Source organism: Myiozetetes cayanensis, unplaced genomic scaffold, assembly GCF_022539395.1.
Source record: "Myiozetetes cayanensis isolate MyiCay16 unplaced genomic scaffold, myiCay2020 scf5-8, whole genome shotgun sequence".
Lineage (NCBI taxonomy): Eukaryota > Metazoa > Chordata > Aves > Passeriformes > Tyrannidae > Myiozetetes > Myiozetetes cayanensis.
Genome location: NW_026087742.1, coordinates 8,855,048 through 8,878,063, shown reverse-complemented (window position 1 = coordinate 8,878,063; position 23,016 = coordinate 8,855,048). Strand labels below are relative to the sequence as shown.

At 38.9% G+C, this 23,016-nt stretch overlaps 1 protein-coding gene across 15 annotated transcripts in view; it reads left to right on the top strand.

Moving 5' to 3' along the window:
* The window catches only part of ROBO2 (roundabout guidance receptor 2), a 1,049,785-nt gene extending 1,027,810 nt beyond the window's left edge, over positions 1-21,975 (top strand). For 10 of the 15 annotated variants that reach the window (XM_050333786.1, XM_050333782.1, XM_050333780.1 and 7 more), the window contains 4 exons: positions 2,218-2,388; positions 9,460-9,720; positions 14,195-14,395; positions 15,380-21,975. In XM_050333786.1, coding sequence (XP_050189743.1) covers positions 2,218-2,388; positions 9,460-9,720; positions 14,195-14,395; positions 15,380-15,381 — 635 coding nt within the window. In that variant the 3' untranslated portion in view covers positions 15,382-21,975. The remainder of the gene's footprint in view (positions 1-2,217; positions 2,389-9,459; positions 9,721-14,194; positions 14,396-15,379) is intronic. The other 5 variants (XM_050333787.1, XM_050333783.1, XM_050333781.1 and 2 more) reach the window with 3 other exon arrangements.
* Positions 21,976-23,016: the final 1,041 nt, after the last annotated feature.

Below are 23,016 nucleotides of genomic sequence, written 5' to 3'. Positions count from 1 at the left end.
TGGAAGGGCTGCATACAAATACAAAATGCTGTAATCAGTTATTAAGTGCATTGAAAAATGTGTTTTGGGAGTCTGCACGTCATTTGTGTTTGCCCCATGTCTGATTTAGGTCAGTGCCATTTATTTTGCCTCTTTTTGATGAAGGGATAAAAGAGAATGTTCGGTGTCTATTTCTCTTTGAAACCAACATTCTGAATGAAAAATCACATTTCTTTAGTCGAAAGAATAAGTGTGAAGAATCTGCATCCTGCACTCACTAGTTGCACTTACAATGTGCAATGTGCACTTACATGTGCACTCACTAGTGCACTTACAAAACATCTGTGCAATGTGCTATGAGCTGAGATAGAATTTCAGGCTCATGTCTGAATTTCTTTGCATTACTGATTTTTTTAATTATTATTTTTAAATGAAATTTTAATATTTTGCCTGTGCTCATCTGCTGTTTTATCCTTAACCATGAAACAAGGGTTTGATCACTCGTCTTTGTCTGGCTGCAGCTGTGCCAGCTGTAGAGGTTCATGTTTCCAGCCTCCCCCCAAACGTTTATTACTGCTTTTTTCCCAGCTCCAGAATTAGCTGCTTGGGTGTGTGTTCTGTAACCCATTTCAGTTAAAATGAGCCAGGTTAGCAAAGGCATTGTTTTCAGACCATTTAAGTTCAACTGGGCTTTTTTTTTTGGTAGAGGAGGGTTAGGGAATGTCCACATGAGGGGTTCAAATGTGGTAACCTCCAATAGCTGGCAGAGACACAGCTGGGAGACGAGCCTGCCTGAGAGCAGTGTCCCCCTCAGGGTGCACATCGGTCAGAAGGCAAACCTGAGAGACTCAGGAAATCTCTGAAGTTAAACAGTGATATATTATTCTAACATGTATGTATTGATGTGAAACACCATGTCAGAGAGATTACGGCGACTCTTTCACTTTGCCCTCTTTGCACTGAGCATATTTCAAACAGTATGCTGAGCTGCATATTACTCCTGATTAAGCTTATCTAGATCAGGTCATATGTGACAGCATGTTAGAATTAAGTGCATCTGTTGAAAGGTTTTATGGCAGGGTAGACCCTGGTCTAAGTTAACCAGAGGATAAAAACCTCCTTCCTAGCTTGGGCTCAGTTGATCAGAAAAACAGCAAACAGCCATTTTGCCACTTTCCATCAACTCTAACACCATTTGGGCCTACAGCAGCATTAAAACAGCAGAAATTCTGACTGGCTTATACATTTTCCACTGCAGATAGGATTAAAACATGTAAGAATTTTAATTACCGGTTTTAAACAAATTAAAATGTTAACATCCCCAAGATACTTGGCAAGAACAACCTACACATGAACAAAAGAAACTAAAAGATGGTGATCTTTAGTTTTCATCAGTTGGCATTAAACATTAAGCCTAGTTAAGTTAACTGAATAAAAATATCAGAATAAGAGGAAGTGAACATAGTAAATGAACTGCGCTGCTCCTACGGTTCCTGCACGAGGCTTTTAATCATCTGCTCCATAGAACAGCATCAAAGATATTTTTTAGGAGACATCATGCAGCTTGAATAGTGTGTGTATATATATATATATATATATGAGGAATAAATTCAGTGAGAATACATTTTTTTAACATATAAAAGTACTGAAAATGAACAGGAAAATTTTAGCATTTCAATATACTCCCATTTTGATTTCTTGAGAAAAGAGAGCCCTTAAATATACAAACCTTCCCTGCTACATAGCTTGCAAAATCAGTTGTGTTTATCTCACTGGAGTTACTCCAGATATACAGTGCATATGGGAGCCCCTAAAATGAGAATCTGGCTCGATAAACATGAAAGTGGAAGGCAGGAGGAGATAAATTTGATATGATTGCAGAACTGTTTTCCTTCCCTGCTCAAGGCTGAGGAGTTGTTATGACACATCTGTTCAGCACACAGAGCAGGTAGGAGTTACATGGCATACAGTAGTTTTATCACAACAGATGGAATAATTTTAATTATAAAAGTTAAAGAGAAAAGAATGCCAAGTTTATCACTTCACTTGTTGTGGTGTGTCTTAAAGCAGTTGTCATCAGTGGGTACCTCGAGGGGACACTTGCTTGCCTCTGAGGCTTAGGCCTAATTTAATGTTTCAGAACAGACATTAATAGAACAACCCATTTCAAGGCAATAACATTTTTTCATCTGGTTTCTCTCTCTCTTTTTTTCTTTTCTTTTTTTTTTTTTTTTTTAGGCAAAGCATATTCTTCCTCTCAGAGACCTCGGCCGAGCAGTCCTTTTTCTACTGACAGCAACACCAGTGCAGCTGTCAATCAGGGTCAGAGGCCGAGGCCCACCAAAAAACACAAGGGAGGACGGTTGGACCAGCCCCCTTTGCCTCATCGTAGGGAGGGAATCACAGACGGTAAGTGTTGAAGTGTTGTGGAGAGGGCCCCGATGACAACCTGCAACAAGCAGGTGTGCAGAGTGGGAGAAGGCAGAGCAATCTTTTACAAAATGTAGGTTGTAGAGAATTACTGGTTTGGTGAAGTGGGGTCCCCAGGTTGCCTCGTGAGCAAAATTGCAGTGCTGGCAGTGTGGAGCTTGGTAAAGTGAGTCTTCGAGGAGCCTTTATTCATTTCAGCTCTGAACACATTAGCATCTCTTAGGAGTTATCAGATCTCAGTATAAATCTTACTCAAAAATGACTGTGTTGCACAGGAGTTGACATAAAAAAAATGGCCTGTGAGTAATTTTCTATTAGATGAAAGTAGCCACCACCAGTAGCAGTGTGCCATGAATTCCTAAGGAGAAGCGTTGAGCCACTCCCGCAGCACTGTTTGCTTTGTGCTGGTTTTGACAGACACTCAACAACTACAGCAACATGTGCCATGCTTTTCCCATGGTTCTGCCTCATGTCTTGTCTGTGCTGCTTCAGCCCTGACATCCATTGACCTCAGTGACTTTGTTTCCCTCTTTTACATCTCTGCTTCTCGCTGACCACTGCTTCCCAGCTGGAAATTTCAGGCTTTTCTAAGATCTGACCAAGATCAGCTCTGTCTTCCGTTATCTTTGTCTGCCCCTCTTGAGTCTGGCAAAAGACGCAATTGCTGCCTGCTACTTTTTGAGGAATACTGCATAGGAAGGTGGCTGCCCAGCCTCCTCCCCCTCATTTCTTCTCTTCCTGGCCTTCCACCTGTAGGTGTTGAAATGATCAAAGTGGAGAAAGGCAGATGGAAAAGCAGCATTAAAAAAAAACACTAAGGATATCTGTAATGCCATGCAGGTGGAGATGTGATCACTTTCTTCATGCCAACCTCTCTTCCAGTGTTCCAAGCAGGAGAGTTCTGAGAGGCAGACTGTCCCACATACCTCAGAGGCTCTCATAACACTGTCTGGACCATGGCAGCGAGTGTGACAAATCTTCTGGTGTATGCAGGTGTAAAAAATAAGATTAAAAAATTACCTTAGATTTTAGTGTAAAGAACCCTTCTTATTCTAGTAAAAATTGCTTGAGAATCATAGAATATCTCAAGTTGGAAGGAACTCATAAGGATCATCAAGTCCAGTTCACTCTTTCATTTTCTTTGGACAGGTAATGTAATAAATAGATTTGATAGACAGTATATTTATATTGATTTTTTTTTTAATAATGCTCTATTTATTACTCCAGGTACATGTATAAAATATATTAACAGCTTGCAAGGTAGACTGTGGCCACCAAAACCACCAGAGCTCTGCTCTCAGTCATGTTATCAGGTATAAAGATTCAGTTTTGCAGTATCCTCTCACAGAATCCATGTTTGCCAGACCACAAAGATGGAGAATAGATTCCAAAAGGGAAGTCTTCACCAAATGGTTTATTGTTACATCTCATGCTGTATGGCTAATTCTCACTGCCATATTATTTGTGGAACCAGTGTAAAGTAGCTTAGATTTTGCTCATAAGGACCTGAATTGGTTTAAACATTAATACCCTGCCCTTCTGGATGTATTCCAAAGGCCTCTCTGCTACACAGATCCATTAAATATATGTGTCCATGAGAACAGTAGCTGGAAATCATGGGTGTCACTTGTGGTGCTGGCCATACAGTGTGTGCTTGTCATATCCTGTCACCCAGAACTATGAGCAATTTGGGCTACAAATTCTGCGTACATGTGAGTTTGTAGTGCACTCAGTGTGGTGGGACCTTGATCCTTCTTTTGAATGCTGTTGCTGTAGAAATGTTTTACAACAATGTGGATACCAGAAAATTAATTGGAATCCAGTTTAGGTAATGAGACAGATGGAAGTGTGATTCCACAGTGAGACTCTATTGTGAAATTTGGCATTGTTTTAAATTAGTGAAAGAGATCAGATTTTAGGATTTATTTTAAAAGAGGAATCTCCTATTGTATTTTATTTAATCTTTATAAAATACTAATCTTACTGGAGTTTTTTCATATATTTGAGTCAGAATACCAATTACATACTGTTTCCTTCAACATTTCAGGCACAGGCAGTAACCAGAACAGCTTTTGGATGCCATTAGATTAATATTTGTCTGTTATAAACCTAGTTAAAGTGCTTATTATATGTTCCAAAAATTTATAATGTCCTGGAGCAATAGGGAAACCTTTCCCATTCTGTATTAACACAGGAACAAACAAACACAAATGGTACAGTTTTTCCACTTCAGCTCCTACTGAATATGAGTCACTAAAGTGTAATGGCAAGTCTGAGTCATAGCTAAATTTGCAAAAGATCATTTGAAATTAAGGAAGCTAAAGGTTGCTGCTGCCACCTGCATGTATGTAAACAATTGAATTTAGGAAACTCTGGTATTCAGAAATTAAAAGTGGTAGCCGGATACTCTCTGTGGAATATTGCAGTCAACTCTACAAAGAGAGACAATACACTATGCTTAAGCTGGAAGAGGCAAGCAGGAGAACCTCAGATAGGTCCAGCAATTATAAACCCTTATCCAGGCCAGCCCGTTGGTCCCCAGGCTGTCATAATTTCAGTGGGAAGCATCACTGTACGTTTTCTCCTGGTTTTCAAATGTCTCCAGTCTTTTCCCTTGTAACTGCTTCGTCTTGTATTTGTCATGTGAGAACATACTCAGTTTGCCAGTTGTTTTCAAATTCCCAAGGTAGATGAGTCCTAGTATCCTGCGTTTAAGTCTCATCACATACCGGATATCTGTCATTTTAAATTTTCATTGCCCAAGAAAGCTCCAGCTCTGTCCTTTCTCTGCCCAATCCCATATGCATCCTGAGCACTTCCTCCGTGTTAACTGTAACCATGTGGGACACTGCAAAAGACCTAAGAAACTGTAATATTTAACACGTAGCACACACATCTCAGACTGTTTAAGCATATGAGGGTTCAACTACATGCTTGCTTTTGACAGCAATCCACACAAATCCCCTAAAAGCCTGCTGCTTCATTTTCTTCAGCTGCAGGGCAGAATCCTCCAGAGACTGACTTTAGGTGGAGTCTTTATATTTGTCTTGCTGTACAACTTGTTTTTTAACTTCCACATCCTGAAAGACCATGGAGACAACAGCAAATCCACAGAGGAAGAATATGTTAGGAATCTCTCAGATGATGAAAACTTTCATTCTGAGCTTGCAGGCCACCATAAAAACAAGAAGTTTTTAGTTCTAGTGCTCAAGGAATAATTTGTTTTCCTGGAAACAATATACTCACAAATTGCAAAACAGTAGACTCTGTCAAATAGTTTGTGGCATGGTAATTGCATGACTAAATTTAAAAGTTCTTCCTTTTCTGAGCACGATATGTTAAAAAAACACAAAAAACAAAGAGGAGCAAGAAGGGAAATATGCTTAGGGGCTAAAAAAGGAGAACTGGAACATAACACTTCTCTTAGTTTTGCCATTGACTTCATACTGTGTATTAAAAGTCAGTTTTTCCTAAGGTAGATCACTGTAGAGAAGATGCTTACCTTCTGAGGGTAGAAAGTGGTTCAGAGGCTTATTAAATGTCACAGTAATTATCATCCCTAGGAAAAGAAATCAGTGGCACAGGTAGAAAGGTGTGTCCTTATACTTGTAGGTTCTGTAACTTGCTGCTTTTTCCAGTTAATAATGAGAGGCTGTGACAAAGTTTGACTCTTACCTAAATCACTTAGCAATTGTCCTGCTTTCTAAAGAAGGGCTGGAGTAATCCCAGGATGAATATCCATCTCCCTCCTATTAGGCACTCTGATGTCCTACAGCTTCTCAATCACAATCCCTCCATTACTAAATCAATAAGACAATCACCCCCCCACCACCTCCACCAATGCACTTCTGAATTGCCTCACAGGTTTGATAATCCTGCCATTAGAGGCTTCGAACGATAGTCTGGATGACATCCCACTGGCCTAGAAAGTTACTAGCTCAGTGTGGGCTTTTAGGTATTTTATCTGGCACCTGAAAGATAAATGTGATTTAGATGGAAGTAGAGAGATAGTCAGTGTTGCCACTCTGGGTATCCTCACTGAAAATCCCACTGAAGTCCCTAAATTTCTAAATTCAAAACTTCTTTGAAGTGATTGACATGATGGAATGAGTTGGATTCCCTCTGTGTGGTAGTAAATCTGCCTGTCAGGGTTTGAGACTGCTAATTCTGCTGATATTCTGTTACCCCTTTACTAGGGGTAGGAGAGGAAAGGAAAGGCAAGGAAAGACTATTCTTTATGGCATTGGAGGAAGAAACTCATGACTCCAGATACACGGGATTTTTCTGTATTCCCAGGCAAAATAACAGAGCGTATTTAGTAATTTACCTAAGGCAGAAGATTTACACTATGGGATGTGAGTTGCAGAGCGAATAAAAAGCCACATTTCCAAATGAAGCTCTCTTCCAGCTCTTATTGAAAAGGACAGGTAGGTGTTGCTGTGACAGTCAGCCTGAGGAAGAAGGCAAAGAAGCAAACAGTTTAGTCAGGTGAAGTTTGGCTACAATTAGTAGCTGTTCTTACAGATCTTCTCAGACATGTGTAACACAGTTCAGTAAGTCTGTGCTCAGGCTGGAGCCAGCTTATTTTGATTCTATAGTACCTGTAATTCTTCTAGAATTCTGTGAATCTTCATTAGAAGGTAAATCCTATTTTTCACTTCAACTCATCCATAGGTCTAAAACAGCCAAAGAACTTTACAAACATGGTGTTTCGTTTCACTTCTATGCATAAGTCGGTCTTTATGCTTATTTTGTGGACGGATAAAAGCAAGAATCTGGTTAACATTAGATCAGCAGCATAACTCTACAGCAATTGCATGAGTTGCAGCCAGCTTTAGAACATGCAGTATGGTTTAAGTACAAACCTTCTTTCCTTTTAAGTACCTAATTAATAACAACTATTAGATGGCAATTTCTGAAGAAGGGTACTCTGTTTAAAGTTTAATACTGCAATAATTCGAACTTTTTTTTTTTTTTCTTTCTGTGGTACTACTTGAAAATTTTGTTTATATTGAACGGTAAATATTTTATCCAGGGAAATTGCATAGTCCTATGTCATGTTATGGCTGTGTTTATTGGAGTCAATGCATCCCCACAAACTGCTTATAAATCACGACTCCAGTAATCTCTATTTCAGATTTCATAAGCAGATGCCAATGTTGTGGTTCTGTACATTAACTGGTTATGCTCGCAATAAAATCAATTATAAGAAATGCCATTTTGGAAGCCAACACTATAAAGCAATTTCAACATTGGCAAGCTCCCATACCCCCCCTGCTTCCACCTACAGTAACTCAAGTATAGTCATTGTCACGAAAGGTCACATCTATATTCATAACGAAAAATTTCTCAACTAAATTAGTGCTGAACATAAAGCATACACCAGGCTCACTGACACATTATTATAAGGCTGCTCTTGCCAGAACAGAGTTATCTTCGTCGGGGTGTAGCACTTCAGCTCTGAGCAAAGGTACAGCAGCATCATCAGGGACAACTTCTTTCCCTTGTAAACACAAATAGCCTGCACTTCCTCATTTATCTGTAGGAGACAATGTTGACTGGAATGACATCTCAGCAACTTAGGAAGCATTTCTGCTCCGTAAATGAGGTATAAGTATCACCTCTAACAGCAAGGACATGAAAAAAATTCTGTGTAGTGTTATATAAAGTATTATATAAAGCCGGATTACAGACTTTGAAATAAACTCCCTCCAAAGGCCTCCTGAACAATTTATAAAATGAATTTCAGTTTCACTAGAGTTATAAGCATCAGACTTCCCTGAAGGCAAAACAGATTTCCTTTCCCATTCCTGTTACTGAACCAAGTTCAATTTCCTGATAAATCTTCACAACACTGTAAGATACAATAGACCATAAAACCGGACAGACCCAAATCTGTTGTAGACTAACACAGGTTTAGTGAAGTTGGGTGGGCTGCAGGGATTTATTTGGGCTATGCATTGCCCCCAAACAGAATTATCAAAAAGTGTTCCATGCATAAAATGGGTTTTCATTACGATACTAAGGGGCTTCCATTTCTTTTTTTCTTTTTCTTAAATAATCTGAGGCTTTTCTGGACTATTATAAGTCTATCATGTAGTTTACATGAAAATCTTAGATTTAGAATTAAAATTATTCAGTCTGTAATTACCTTGGATCTAGAACTAATAAAAACTGTTCTTTTGCCTCTACAAATGGGATTAGAAGGTTGATCTTCAGTTCTAAAAGCATCTTAGTAGTCCTAGTGATAAACTTGAAAAGAACGAGATTGTTAGAGACCAGTCAAATGTCTTTTGGTATTAACTTAAATTGTAATTTTGGTTGGTTATATTTGCAAGATGTTAAACTGAAGTGGCCATCCTCTTGTCTGAGAAGACTTTAGCTCTTCATTTACTTGAACAAAATGCTTACACATTGTTTGGTGGTTCCATTTAAACACATTTTTCAGGGATATATTGTTGCTTTTTCAATAACAGTAGGTTTTGTGAATATTTTTTTCGCAATTTTTGTCACATTTTATTCATTTTGATGAAGTTCTACATTAGATTTTGAGTTTAGAGCTCAAGCTGAAAGTTAAGCCAAAAAATGGGGATGATGGAGCAAGTCCCAGTACGGTGGGGAAATTGTCAACTGGCACAGGTCAGTTTTCCACATCATTTCTTAACTTCTTGCTGTCACTGAACAAAACAGCACACCCCCACCTCCTCCACCCCACCCCAAAAATAAATAAACCCCACAGAAAATAAATCCCGTGCTTAGAAATGTAAGTAAGTCAGGGATGAGAGTCTGTCAATTTTTGTGGAAGCTAGAAAGAGCTAGCAACACAGTAACCTGGATAAAGAGCTAGAGGAAGATAAACCCACTTTTCTGATTAACGTGAAATTCCTTCCTTTTAAAACCAACTAACAGAGCGATTCACGCCGGTTGCAGGGGGCTTTTCTTTTCAGCATCAAATAGACCTTCTGTTTCAATTTAAAAAAAAAAAAAAAAAAAAAAAAAAAAAAAAAGAAAAAAAATTTAGTTCATCTAAATCTTATTCACGTTTTTTAGATCTTCCACCACCACCCGACCCGCCCCCCGGTCAGGGTTTAAGGCAGCCAATAGTCCCCGGCCAGCGCGGAGGCTCGGCAGAGAGGAAAGGAAGCTCTCTTGAGAGGCAGCATGCACCGAACCTAGATGAGACAAAGAGCTCCCTGGACCGGCAAGCTAGGACATCTCTAGAGTGGCAGCGGCAAACCCAGGAGTGGATAAGCTCTACAGACCGCCAAGAGGATTTCAGGAAAGCCCAACACAAACAAGCCTTCGGATCAGGTGTGTGTGTGCTGCACCAGCCGAGGCGAGGCAGGCGGCTTCTTGACACTCTGCTGAGAGTTTCTGTATCTGGCAGGAGTCCAGGGTCACCTCACACCTCTCTGTAAAAGCACTGGTGAGGCTTAGGCTGGAAAAGAAGGAGAGGCAAAGTGAAACGAGAGCTCGTGATCCAACTATTTTCCCTCCTGCAACCATGAAATCCAATTAACACCTGATTCAAGGAATTCTTTGCAGTGTTTTGGCAATTAATATTGCTGTCAAGCATAGTGTTGGAGAAAATAGGAGCAGTTTCAGGCCAGCATGGAAGGAGAAAGAGATTTTTTAGAGTATCTTCTGATAGATGTATTCATAAATACAAGGCTGTATTTTCTAGTTCTTTCAACCTTCTTCCAAATTGGCAGGAGGTTTTTTTGCATGTCCAAAAGAAGGCTGATTCTTCTGAGCAACTAACATGCCTTCCAGCTGTATTTAAAGCACCATCTTCTTCAAGGATATGACAAAGTAACACTCATCTCTTAGACCCAGCAAGATGACAGCACAGGCTTTCACCTTCATACAGGACCTGCACATTGCTGCAGGCTGACTTTATCTCCTAAATGGATTTCAGGTCTGTAAAAATGTGCACAGGAAGCAATGCTGGCCTGGAGTTGTAGTTTTACGATATTTGCAGCTTCCTTCTCTCAGCCTGACCTCAAGTAAAAGCTTCTGTTCCAGGTTTTACCCTCAACCTAGGGTATTTTCTTTAACCCACTAGCCACGTGTCATCCCAGTGCAGTGCTGATTAGAGTTATACAAGAGGACAATTAAGAAGATTTAAACAAAAAATTACATTGCATGTGGAGTTTTCTGTAAGGTTACGCTGTTTCTTCAAGTATGTATGTGGCTCCCACTGGAGGTACTCTTATAATCCATCTTTTTCTTGATTTTATTCTCCTATTAATGCTCCTTGTTAATCTAGGCCACTAATATCACTGACACTCTAAAAAAAAAAAAAAGTAGTACTATACAGGCAAATCTATCATGAGGGCAGGATTTACTGAACAAAGTCCTCCTGGGAAATATTGCTACCTATGTTTAAAATGTAACTATTTTAAATACAGGCATACTTTAAAATATAACAATAATGATACTGTTAAAACCCCCTAATCTTTCAGCTGCATAAACCAGTGAGTGGTTGTTCATGTTGTGAAATCTTGATGTGAAGTTTAAAAATAGTGTGTGAAATTCTTGCTGTTTGGCGAAATGGCAATTTTAATTGCAATGTACGAGATGTACAAACATGTAGAAAAAAATAGCCTGAATATACTTTACACTCCTTATTTCTATGTAAATTATTATTATTAAGAATGCTTCTCTGACCTGCTTAGCAAGAGCTCCCTTCTTTTTCCTCTGCTTCACAAGTGTACAAATAGAAGTTGTCAGTGGTTCTGTGATGCAGAGCTTATACAGTAATAAAATTCCCATCCTGCAGGACATGCATTTATCTGTCCATAAATAAAGAGAACTTGATCTTGCCACTTCCAGTGACCTACATAACATTGAATTTAGGGCTGAAGTGATTACAGGTGTCTTGTTCTTGTCAAATTCAGGATGATGAGAGCAAGTGCATATCCTTCATGCATAAAATAAAGATTCCTCTAGGAGATATTATGCATTTACCCTGGTGTGAGCAGTTCATAAAGTTTGTGCACAAGGTGGGCCAGAGCTTTATATCTGTCTGTCTGCCTTCTCTACCAGCCTCTTGCACTACAGTTTCTTGCTGTGTATTCTTTTCTCTGGTAGATTTAAGAAAGGCTACTGTTACATGTGATGCCTGTTTATATCACTAAATTTGTGGGCTTTAATAATATTAGCTAATTGTGTTTCTTTCCTTTTCCTTTATTAATGGCATAGATCTCTGGAAATCTATCCTGTCCCACTTTTCAATACATTTCCAAAAGGAGTTATTATTAGCTATCAGCTTCCAGAAAATAGCTAATTTGCAGCTTAGGGGGCTTCATTCAGATGTTACCAAGCTGTGAGTGAAATTTTGAAAGCAAGGCCTTTAGTTTGAAGTTGAATAGAATAGAAATGCTTAAGTCTGGGAACCGTGTTTCCACTGGTTGCTTTCAGTATAAACAAGATCACCGGGTTCCTGCCAGTGGCTTCATTGTGGAAGCGCAGCTACAGCACATCAAATATGACATTCTCAGCTATCCCTCTAACAAAAGCAGTGCCAGATCAGGTTACAATAGTTTTGATAATGTGAAAAGCCTTTTGGTTAGTTTATGGGGTATAGAAACATCGTTGCACACGTGTATCTTGATTTCATGGGGGCTGGAATTGTGTCTTCAAATTAAAGGCTCAGAGCTTCAAAGAGAAAGGCACTGGCAAAGGCTCCCCAATATCTTTGCAGGTCTGGGGCATGGTTCGCTGTTTGGGGTGTTTAATAAATGTGAGCCCATTCTCAGGACTTGAGACAACCACCTTTCATGTGCTACAATGTTGTGAAAAACTTAGCCTTTATTTTATGTCACAATTACTTATTTTATGGATTATATTTATTTCTGAGGGCACAACAGATAATTTAACACACCATATGCTCTATAATGATAATGGATTTTATATTTATTCACGGTCGTTTTTCCTCAATATTTCATTGAACCTGAAGGAGGCCTTATCCAGAGTCCACAAGCTAGAAAAACAAATCAATTGACCATATATGTCATCTTCCAACTCTTTTGCAATCCTAGTGACTTTTCTTTTCATCCTTTAAAAATGTATCCAGCTTTCTGCTAAACTGATTTATGCTGCCTGCCTTATTGCTACCTTAGTGCAAGCCATTCCACATTTTAGCCAGCCTTTGGAAACCAGGTTTGCATCTGATTCTATTGTTGGGCCTTGATATATAAGGAACAAGTAACATGATTTAGGAGGATGTGGCTGTTAAATGCCATTTTACTGCATCTTTTGAGCATTTCTTTGTATTTCAGCAAGGACACCGCACGGTCATAGCACAAAACGTTGATAACGCCCTTGTGTCCCGCAGCACAAATATGCTGGTCCCTTGGGCAGGGCCAGAGTGAGATACTTTGGCAGGGAAGGAATTCAGCTGCCTGCCCTTCTCTGCAACAGATTTACCTTGCAAACAGGCCCTGTTCAATAGCAGATCACATGGGGAATCCCCATGTCCCACTCACTTGTGGCAGCAGGCACAATGAATGAAATCCTGGGTTTCTTCCACAGATTTGTTCTCATTTAGCATTTCTCTAAGTTAATTGTGCCTCTGCTGCAGCCTTTGCAAAGGCTTCAAGCTCGTGAATAAAAGCGTTTTTATCTCCTCTTTCTTTCCGGCCATCCCCACCTACTTTTCTGTCTGTGTTCCTGCCCTCTGTCAAAGAAAGTCCATTTCTCCTCATCGGGTTGTTTAAGAGTGAAGACAATGGGAAAAGCAAAATAAAGAAAACCCTTTTGGCCTAGATTCACTTGAAAAAAAAGTAAGATTCAAGCAGGAGATATCCCACCGATTTCAGAAGGGGCAGATGCTGTGTTTGAGGTTAGGGATGTACACTTATATTCTTTCTTGAATCAAACTACATTTAGGAAGATCTCTTTCTTCAGCTTCTCAGATGGCAAAAAAGGATCATACACAGGAAAGAAATAAAACAGTGCTTCTATTTCAGTGCTAAATCAGTGCTGCTGTTTTGCTTCCTAGATTGGGATTATTACAACAATATCTCCTGGAAACTTTAATCAGAAGCGATGTCTTGTTTTACTTCATGCTATATGAAGACATGCAGTCTTATGCTTTATTGCTATTAATCCTGCTCTTGCAAGCAGTTCATTATTACAGGTCTTCACAGAAAAAGAAGGGAAGTGAGCAACAGTAAGCCTTTTGCTCATAATGGAACATGAAACAAGCTACAGGATGATTTATTCAGCCCAAATATTACAACTGCTATGTGTAATATAATATTTTCCAATGTAATTCACCACCAGTTAAAAAAAAATTGTTAGTGTACTTTGCATCATTAGAAATTACTGAGTTGCTGGAAGCTAATTAAATTAGCTGATATTGTAGTTCTTTATCTAAACTGATTGAGGTAATGTTGCCATAATTTAAGCGAAAGAAAAGGAAAAAGCACATTCATGTAGGCTTGAAGCAAAAATCTAATCATAGCTGCATTGTTTGGGAAATTGCATGTGCATCTATTTTTATTAAAGTATCCATGATTCATGATCTATTACTTCATAATGAATCTAGACTTTTTATAATTAATACAAACTGACTTATGAGTTTACAAGGAAACAAGAATAAATTCTTGCTGGCTTCTCTGTCCTTGAGACACAACTCTTAGTTGTGTATTTTCCTAGGTAAAATTGTCGTGCTATAAAAAGCAAGACAAAAGACAGATTAATAGCTTGTTTACTCCTATTTCTAGGAATTTACTGATATTTACTTTGGTGTTTTGTTTTGTTTTTTTTACTTTTCTAGAAGAGGCGCTCGTACCATATAGTAAACCCAACTTCCCATCCCCTGGTGGCCACAGCTCTTCAGGAACATCTTCTTCTAAAGGATCGACTGGACCTAGAAAAGGTGAAGTCTTGCGAGGAGGTCACCAACGCAATGCCAGTGACCTTCTCGATATAGGCTATGTGGGATCAAACAGTCAAGGACAGTTTACTGGTGAATTATGTAAGTTTATCTCTAGCTACAGTTAAAACTCTCAAATAGACAAAAAGAGGAAAATTATAGATGTGCTGTGAAGAGAGTAGGAAGTTGCATTGTGATAATCAGACTAAATTTTACCCAGATATTTCTGCCTTCTGAGGTGACAAGTAAATTATGTGCTGTTCTTTGGTTTGGACCAGTTCAAATCTGTGTAAGCCATGCCAATGTTGTCTACACAGTATGTCTTTCAGTGTGTAATGCTAGTGAAGCACAGAGAAAATTGAAGAGAAACTCCAGTAATTTAGCGTTTTCTTGGCAAAGTGTAGCGTGCTTGTCTTGGAAATGCCATTGACTGTTTTTTCTCAGAGTGAATGAAAAGGGTGCTGATTTTTTTAGCCATGGTGATGCCTTCTCCTTAACTTCTTGTTACCTGGTGAGCAGTATTCTCTTAGATGGAGATCTTCTTTTCTTGATTGTGCAGCCCAGTTTTTTGAGTTGCATATCTCAACTCTTTCCATCAGCATCCCAGGACAGGGAAATTATTTCCCAAACTTTTTTCTGCCTGTTAAACCTTGTATAAGACCATGTTGATGCTGTGTACATGATGGCAGTATCAGATACCCAAAGGCTTCACTCTGGTGTTTGAAGTAGAACATCGACATCCCAGGAAGCTCAGGCATACTGGTATGTTTACTGATAAAGCAGTGGAGCTGTGGGCATGTCTGCATCCTATTGCTGCAGTCAGACCCTCAGTACCTCCCGACAGTTACTGCTCAGTAGCTTTATAAGAGGGGATCCACAAACCCTGAAATGTGCAGTTTCAGATATGGTGTTGGTAAGTGCTGAGTTTTAGCATCCATCGCTTTTCATCTTAGAAGCAATTAATTCTCTTCACACAACCTATTGAATATTCATCCCCTACTGCAGTAATATTGCCATAGGCTTTGCTTTGTGGTGGTTTTTTTCTCTTATTACAACCTCTTTCTCTCTTCTTGTTTCTCTCTATAGAGTAGTTGAGAAGACACATTGCAAGCTGCTCTGATGGACCATCAGGTCTGAACTCATGGAAGTGATGACACTAAACAGTGCAATGAACATTTTCTTTATTTATGTACTATTAAAAGAACTGTAAATGCAATGTAAAGACACACAGCCACACATATCCCACAGATTCTTTACTTGTGTTCTTCTCTTTAATACACCATCCACCTTAAACTATTCCTTGTCAGGAGTATATAAAAAAGAAAGAAAAAAAAAAAAATCACCCTCCAGGATGAAAAGGATTTCCTTCTGTATATAATTTCTTTTGTTGCATTGCTATGCAAGCTCACCTTCTTTTTAGCTATGTTCATATTCATGTCTGTTTTTACTGGTCTGTTGTACTATATGTGAATTAATAGGCTGTGGTGCCATATATTAACTTTTAATTGTGTAACTTTTATGTTTAAAGTTTGCACTGCAATTTTATTTGGTGATAAGCACAAAACTCTACTCCTCATGACATGAAGAAAAAAAGAGACTGAATGTGTGGAGAAGGTTTACGTCCTGTAAGCTACTTTGGATAACGCTGGATGTAAAGGAGTATGTTAGGTGGTTTTCCACTGGGGTGTAGAAATGAGAAAGTGACAGGCAAAACTGATGTCAGTGAAGACATTAGAGACAGATTTAAATCTTTTAAAAGTAAGCAACATGGTTGCTCTTCCTATTTAAGAAGGGGTCAGAAGTTGGAAGTGTGAGATTAAAGGGCGAATATGAAAATTAAAGGTAGCATGAGATGGCCTAGACCCTTTCACTAGAATGATGCCCTTAGTACCTGTTTTTAGCCATCCCATGCCACTAAGGGGAAGAAAAACAAACCTTGCTACAAACAGAAGAACTTAAGGTGTTTCACTAAAGCTGTTTTTATATTGCAGTTTTAAAAGAATTATTACCGTTAATTTCTCCAGCCCAAAATGTAAGACAGAGATTTTCCAGGAGAAAAGAAAACAATATAAACTCAAGGAATACCTAGCAAGAAGTTAAGAATGCAATTTATTATTAAGACATATTCAGGCTGCTTCCAAAAAAATTGAAATGTCAGAGTATCTTATTTCATCTTTGCAATACATGTACAGTAGAATAGAAGATAGAGCTGCACCACTGAAATTCATGACATTAATTGTTTTGATGCAGTCTACACAACCCTTTCTGTTCTGTTACTTGAAGTCTGCAAGAGTTGAAGTTGGATCCACTAAATTTGTAGTAAAGTCTTCAGTGTTTGGAAGGAAAGCAATGGTCAAACTATTTTTGACTTGCATTAAATATATTTCTGGCAATACAATACATCCAAAAGTTGGATATAAGCAAAGAAAACCTTTGACCTGTGTTTTAGTGAGTGGCTTCAAACCCTACTATGATGAGGAAATAACACGTTTATACACTTTTTGAATAAACCAGAATCTGTAAGTGGACATTAATGACAGCATCCTGTCTCTTCATTAATTTTCATGACTTTGTCCAAATCTTCTGTACTTCTCAAATCTGAATGAGTAAATTGTCAAGCTTTTCTTAGAATATTATATGTGGATAGCCCACCCATTACTTTGATGCTTAATTTAAATATTAAATCTTACAGCTTATTTCTGTTAGTTATCTGACCATGAACACAAGTTTCCATTGAATACCTTTTTCATATAACCAGTCTATGTTGTTTTATATATTGCCTTGGAGCTCACCAGTATTAAGAACACTTTTAGTAATGGCAGAATTTTAGAAAAGTAAATTAAAATGCTAAATATGTGTTGCTTTTCATTTCATTAACTTGTTCCATGATAAGATAAAACACTACAGCCATCAGCTATAACTCAGCACTACTGAGTATTTAAAAAAAGCTAGTTAACTTCCTTAAGTCAAGATGTGTTATTCAGCAGGTTACAAACATAAAAACTTGAGAAAAAAAATGTATTAATTTATTTATATATGTGACCAATGATTATATGTCATTTTCCTGCTTTTAAAACATTACAGTTAAAAACATTGCTTAAAAATGTTCAAGTAAGATAAAGAATGCCTCATAATTACATATATTTGGTTTTATTTTGATATTCTCATATAAAGAGATGACTCTTCAGAGTACCATTCAAATTTAATTCTCTGGAAAATGTTTAACTCAGTCATGGATTGATTTTTTTTTCCTTTTAATTCAAAAGCTTGTGCTGAGCTTTGGTGGAACACCTTACTCATTATATTCTATTCAAAATTCAGTATCATTAGAGGTTGATAAAGCCATCCCAATTACTTTCAAATATGTGTTTTATCTCTTCCACTGGAAAGTAAATGTGTGTCAGTATTAAAACTGTGCAGTACCATGATATTCACTAACTTGTCCATCTGCTTCTGTACATTTTTGTTCATTAATAATTTGCTTACAATATTACATAAGGTGTTGTTGTGTATGGCAAAGTGTCTCCATTATCTTACAGGTGATGTCTCTTCTTTTTTTTTCTCTCTCTCTTTTCTATACAGTGTACTTCCAATGAACCACAGTACATATTTTTTAAAATACCATTTAATTTACTATTTTAAAAGAAGTATTCTTCTCTTTTTAAAAAAAATGAAAACATTTATTGTGAATAATGTGTTTAAAGAAAAGGGATGTTGTGGCAGCACTTAGAATTGTTTTTTAATTTGTTTTTTTTAAAAACTGTTTATTGGCTACAGTTTGTTCACGAAAAAGTATGACCTCTTAATGTGTTTCATTGGTATTGTTAGTGCAGCAAAGTTTAATTGGCATAAGAAGTTGGTTAATAGTACTGTTGAAGTGTGTATTGTATATTTACTGGGGAAAAAAATAAAACATATTCACATTTCAAATCTATGTTAAAAGACCTTGAGTAAGGAGTCAATATGTGAAAAGCCAAACTGGGAAAATCAGGCAATAATAACATAGACTGAGCTATAATCATCACTGTCCACTTACAGGTGACAAGGAATGTTTTGTGTGCTGGTTTTTGAGTTAAGCCAAGAGCTGTGTTATAAATAGGCCAGTGGTAAACATTGCCTGTCATAGGGGTTTCTGTTTAATGTCCTGTCTATACAGGGAATAGCTGGACCAGTGTAATTACCCCGGCCCAGCCATTCCAGCAAACATCCTCCGTTTGTACCCGCGCTCTCTCAATGCCCCGCAAGGACCCAAGTGCTCAGCTCACTTTGCTCACAGCCCATAAAGCAGTGGGTGTGTAAAACCTGCACTCCGAGGGTCTGAACCCTTGCACTTGGGGCTTTGTGCTGGTGGGGCTTCTGCCAACCCCATACAGAATATCCCCAAATGGCAAAGAGGTGCCAGGTCAGTTTTTCTCAATCTTTGCGTTGAGTGCGTGCCCAATTTTAAACGCAGGAGGGCTGAAGGACCAAATAATAAATGGTTGCATGTGCTTCAGTGGTGTATTGCTGTATAGGCAGCCATTTCAGTGATGCAAAGAACAGACATTTCTTGATTTTGTAATTTTTTTTTTTTTTTTTAATTTCTCAAGCCCTTTCCAAGTCAGTAAACCTTTTGAATACCTTTTGGTTGTCACCTGAAATGCAAAAGAAACACCGTTCCTTGGGAAAAGTACAAAAGATAAGGTGCATGGAATGTTTTAAGTGTATTAATTTAACTATACACCAGTGCAAAAGGAAGACATGACTGTTTGAAATAATTATATGCTGGTTTATGCTTGCCTCAGCCCATGCCTTGCCAGCCAGGAGAAAAGGTGTGTGCTAGGGCTGAGAAAGAGTCCTCACAACTGACAGAGGAAAGGTAATCGGATTGGGGGAGATTTTGGCAGGAACTTTTTTTAAAAACAAAACTACAGGCAGCTCCTTGGGCTTATCTTCAATATATGCAGTTTGGGGTTTTTTATGATTAATGGACTTGTGAAGATATAGGAGAGGAACAAGGAAAAAAAAAAAAAAAGCTGGCCTTTTTTTGTAAAGATTCAGGGGAACTTGTTTGCCAAGGGGAGGATTTTTTAATTTCATTTTTATTTTTTAACACATGTTTTGTGTTCCCTCTCTCTGGAACACATTAGGCAAAAAAAAAAAAATAATTTTGAAAACCATGTGGGCAATGGACATTTTCTTTAGAAGGTACTTTCAAATAGCAGGAAAATGGCAAAAAGTAATACTAAAATAAGGGACACATAAACTGGTTTAGAATCAGCCAAGTCCACCACAGTTTCACATGTAATTTGAACTGTATGGTAATATGCATAAATTTCATTGCTTTTGGTTTCCATACCAAAACAGATTATCCAAAATCCATAGAGGCCTAGATCCTTGGGACACTGATTCTAGTACTTTGTTTTAAATGTGTTGTTAATCCAAGCCAGTGAGACTGGAGAATGTTCAGGGTTGTACAAAGCCCCAACCCTGGCTGCTTGCCCCTCAGGAAGTCTCCAGCTGGGAAGCCCACGTGGCTGTAGGCTCGGTGGGTTTCCGTAGATCCCAGGCACCCCATGTGTAGAGGCAGGTTGCTTCCCTGAGGATGGAGTTTTTCAGGGCAGGGCAGGTCTTTGATGAGTTAGGCACTGTGGTGGTTTGCACTGGGACCATTTAGTCAGGCATTTTGGGACATCCTCCCCAGTTCCTGGGTCTCAGTGCTGAGCAGTGGAACGCAGCAGAGCAGTGGCACCAAACTCTGCTGTGCGTAGCTTGTTCCCTGCTTCTCTTTAGGACTGACCCTTGCCTGCCAACACTCCTCACCCAAAAGAACAGATAGGACTCACAGCTTTGCCATGGGACCCAGAGGAGAAGTAGGGCCGTGCCTGTGTGCTGGGAAGGTGGACTGGTTATTTGGGAGAGCCAGCTCTGAGTTGCACTGTTGGTGTGAGGACTGGATTCCTCTCTAGCCTGACTTTGTTTAAGTGTAGCCACATCCAGGAAGACCACAGCAGAAAACAAGTTCCTAGAGCACAGCTCAGCCTTGCAGCATCTCTTCTGGCATTCAGTCTGTCGTAGACAATCCTGAGTTCAGTGCCAGCTTCTCGCCACATCCTGAGGGCTCTTTAGGCAAGTGAGGATGTTCCTCTCCCTGCAGCAGAATGGAAAAAAACCCCAATCAAGCAAAACAAACAAACAAACAAACTAAGCCTTTCACTTAAACAGAAATATTTTAAAACAATCCTCAAAAATCCTAGAAAACAGAACATTTCAGATGTATGTTTGATGATTTTCTTTTTCTTGGCATTTTGTTTTTGCTACCATTGAAATGATCCATTTGTTTTTTTCAGACCTGCTACACTCTCCCTCCACCCCTTTACCCCCTGTGTTTTCTGGTACTTATCTTTCAGGTGTAAAGAAGTTATGGTAGAGAATAATTGCATTTGTGTACTTTCATTGTTCTAACTTTAAACAACAAGGTGCACAGTTGCATTCAGTTCAATTGATCAAAGCCAGATGGGGATGAAATGTTTGTGGTTGTTTTTTTCCTAAAAAGGCCTGCTACTATTTGTGCTGATATTTGTTCCCCATTTATGCTGATCAGTGCATCTTTTGCCTTCAAGGATGCCATTAGTAATTCTCCTTTGTGTTCATAAGCAGGAATCCATTGTGCAGCACTTGGAGAGCCACTCGGATGCAGGTAAAGAATATAACAGCTTGAGCAAGTGCTAATTAGAACCAATTAAAGTTAATTGACCTCCTTTGGCAGTAAAATGCATAATAGAACTTGCTCTGTCCTTGCAAAATGGAGATCTCGCCTCTAAGCATAAGAGTGAAGCAGGGTTTCATGTAGCAGCCTGTAGTAATTATGTGGGTATAACAACTAGGAAGCGGCTTGCTACAATTTGTTCTAATAACTGGTCTCTACTGTATCAGGGCAGTGCAATAAAAGTGAGATTTCTGCTTCAGTCTATTTAAAAACATAATTTTTACGGAGCAAATGAGCATCCCAAGATACCGATACTAATCTCTAGGAATGAGTTGGCAGAAAAAAATAGAGAGTCCCTTTTATAGGTAAGTAATGGTGTGAGCATAAAAAAGAAGGCAGCTTTTTTGCCTGCCAGCTGGAAATGGCTCTGATGCTCAGAGGCTGTGTCTATCCTGAGTAGTGGGAGTAAGCCCTGGTGGGCCTGCAGTGGTGCCTTGCAATGAGGTTGTCTTCTGCAGGCTTCTGTTCGAAAAGGGGCACTGGCATCCACCCACCTGAGGTTTGTGCTGCTGTGGGACTGCACCACTACCACGGGCACTGGTTTGGACACAGTCAGAGGTATCCAAATAAAAGAGAGAGAAAGAGCTGGGCAAAAGAATGAAGGGTAGGAAATGTAAAATTGTGTGAATTCAAAAGCATCGGTGGTGGGCGCTAAACTGTACATCGCTGTGAAAAGTTGAAAAGCCATTCTTATTAGTAAAAGAGAATTGATCCTGTTTCCATGACCATGCTTTGCTGACTTTTTCCTTGGCAGGAACTGAATGCGACTGATTTTGCTGCTAACTTGGCCTTACTATGAACAGCAATAAAGGTGTTAGTCAGGTGGGGACTTTGATGTGACCAATAACATCACTCTCCCTTCAGGGAATGTTCTGTGCTGGCTTGTTAATGAATTTCTTTCCTAATGAGTATCATTAAAAACCCTTTGATTAGCTATTTGTGTGAATGCCCTTCCTTTTTCCTCTAAGCTTCTACTTGCACAAGTGGCAGCAGGATTTTGCCCTAGGCAAAAAGCGTGCAGCTCTACTCCTTACCTCATGAATACAGGTCTGAGGTGAAAAGCAGTAGGAGAGGGGGTGGAAAAAAAAAAAAAAAGGAAAAAAAATGACCTCATGGATGAGTTGAAATTATTTTCTATGCATGTACAACCTGAGCAGGTACGGCATTTAAGTGAGAATGTCATTAGGGGAAATGAAGAGCAATAGGTAGTGATGGTGAAGCATGCAACAATAATTTACATACACCTCGAGTGCCAACAGGCAGAGAAACAAATAAAGCTATAACCCAGGGAAAGGGAATGCCAGAGAATAAATGGACCGCAACAAGCAAACGAAAAATGCCGTGTCATAAAATGTAGCAAAAAGCCTGGAAAACAAAATTAAAAACAAAACGAGGCATTTCAGATTCCAGGCCCCTTAATGAGATATTGATGGCATAGAAATTGCCTACTCCTATGCAAGACAAAAGAAGACTGAGAAACACAAAAACAATTAGGAAACAGATTTGGCTATCTGAGGTTTAATAGAAAGAGATGTGGCATAGCAGAGTACAATTAATCACCAATTGCCTGAAACACTTTCTTCTCCCAAGCTACTGCAGACCTGTCTCCCCTGGTCCCAATCTTAAAATGACAGGCACCCGATCCAGTTTGTATTTAAAACAAACCTTTCTCTCCCATTCCTTCCCCAGTCCCCCAGATCTCCCAGTGAATTGCAGATAAATAAATCTTTTGTATTTACCCTGATGTCACAGGCTTCAAACTAGCTTCAGCCTACCCACCCCCTTCTTCCCTCTCTTTTCCCATCAGGCAAAAACTTCATCTACATATTTTCTACCTTGTTGTTAGGCATATAATGAGGCTTTTCTATTTTTGTCCTCCTTTGCCCAGTAAGCTGTCTTAGACATGTCACACTTAGGGATTCATAAAAGTTCACTTTATATTTGATCCAAGCGGAACATGAGTTTTAAGTTTAAA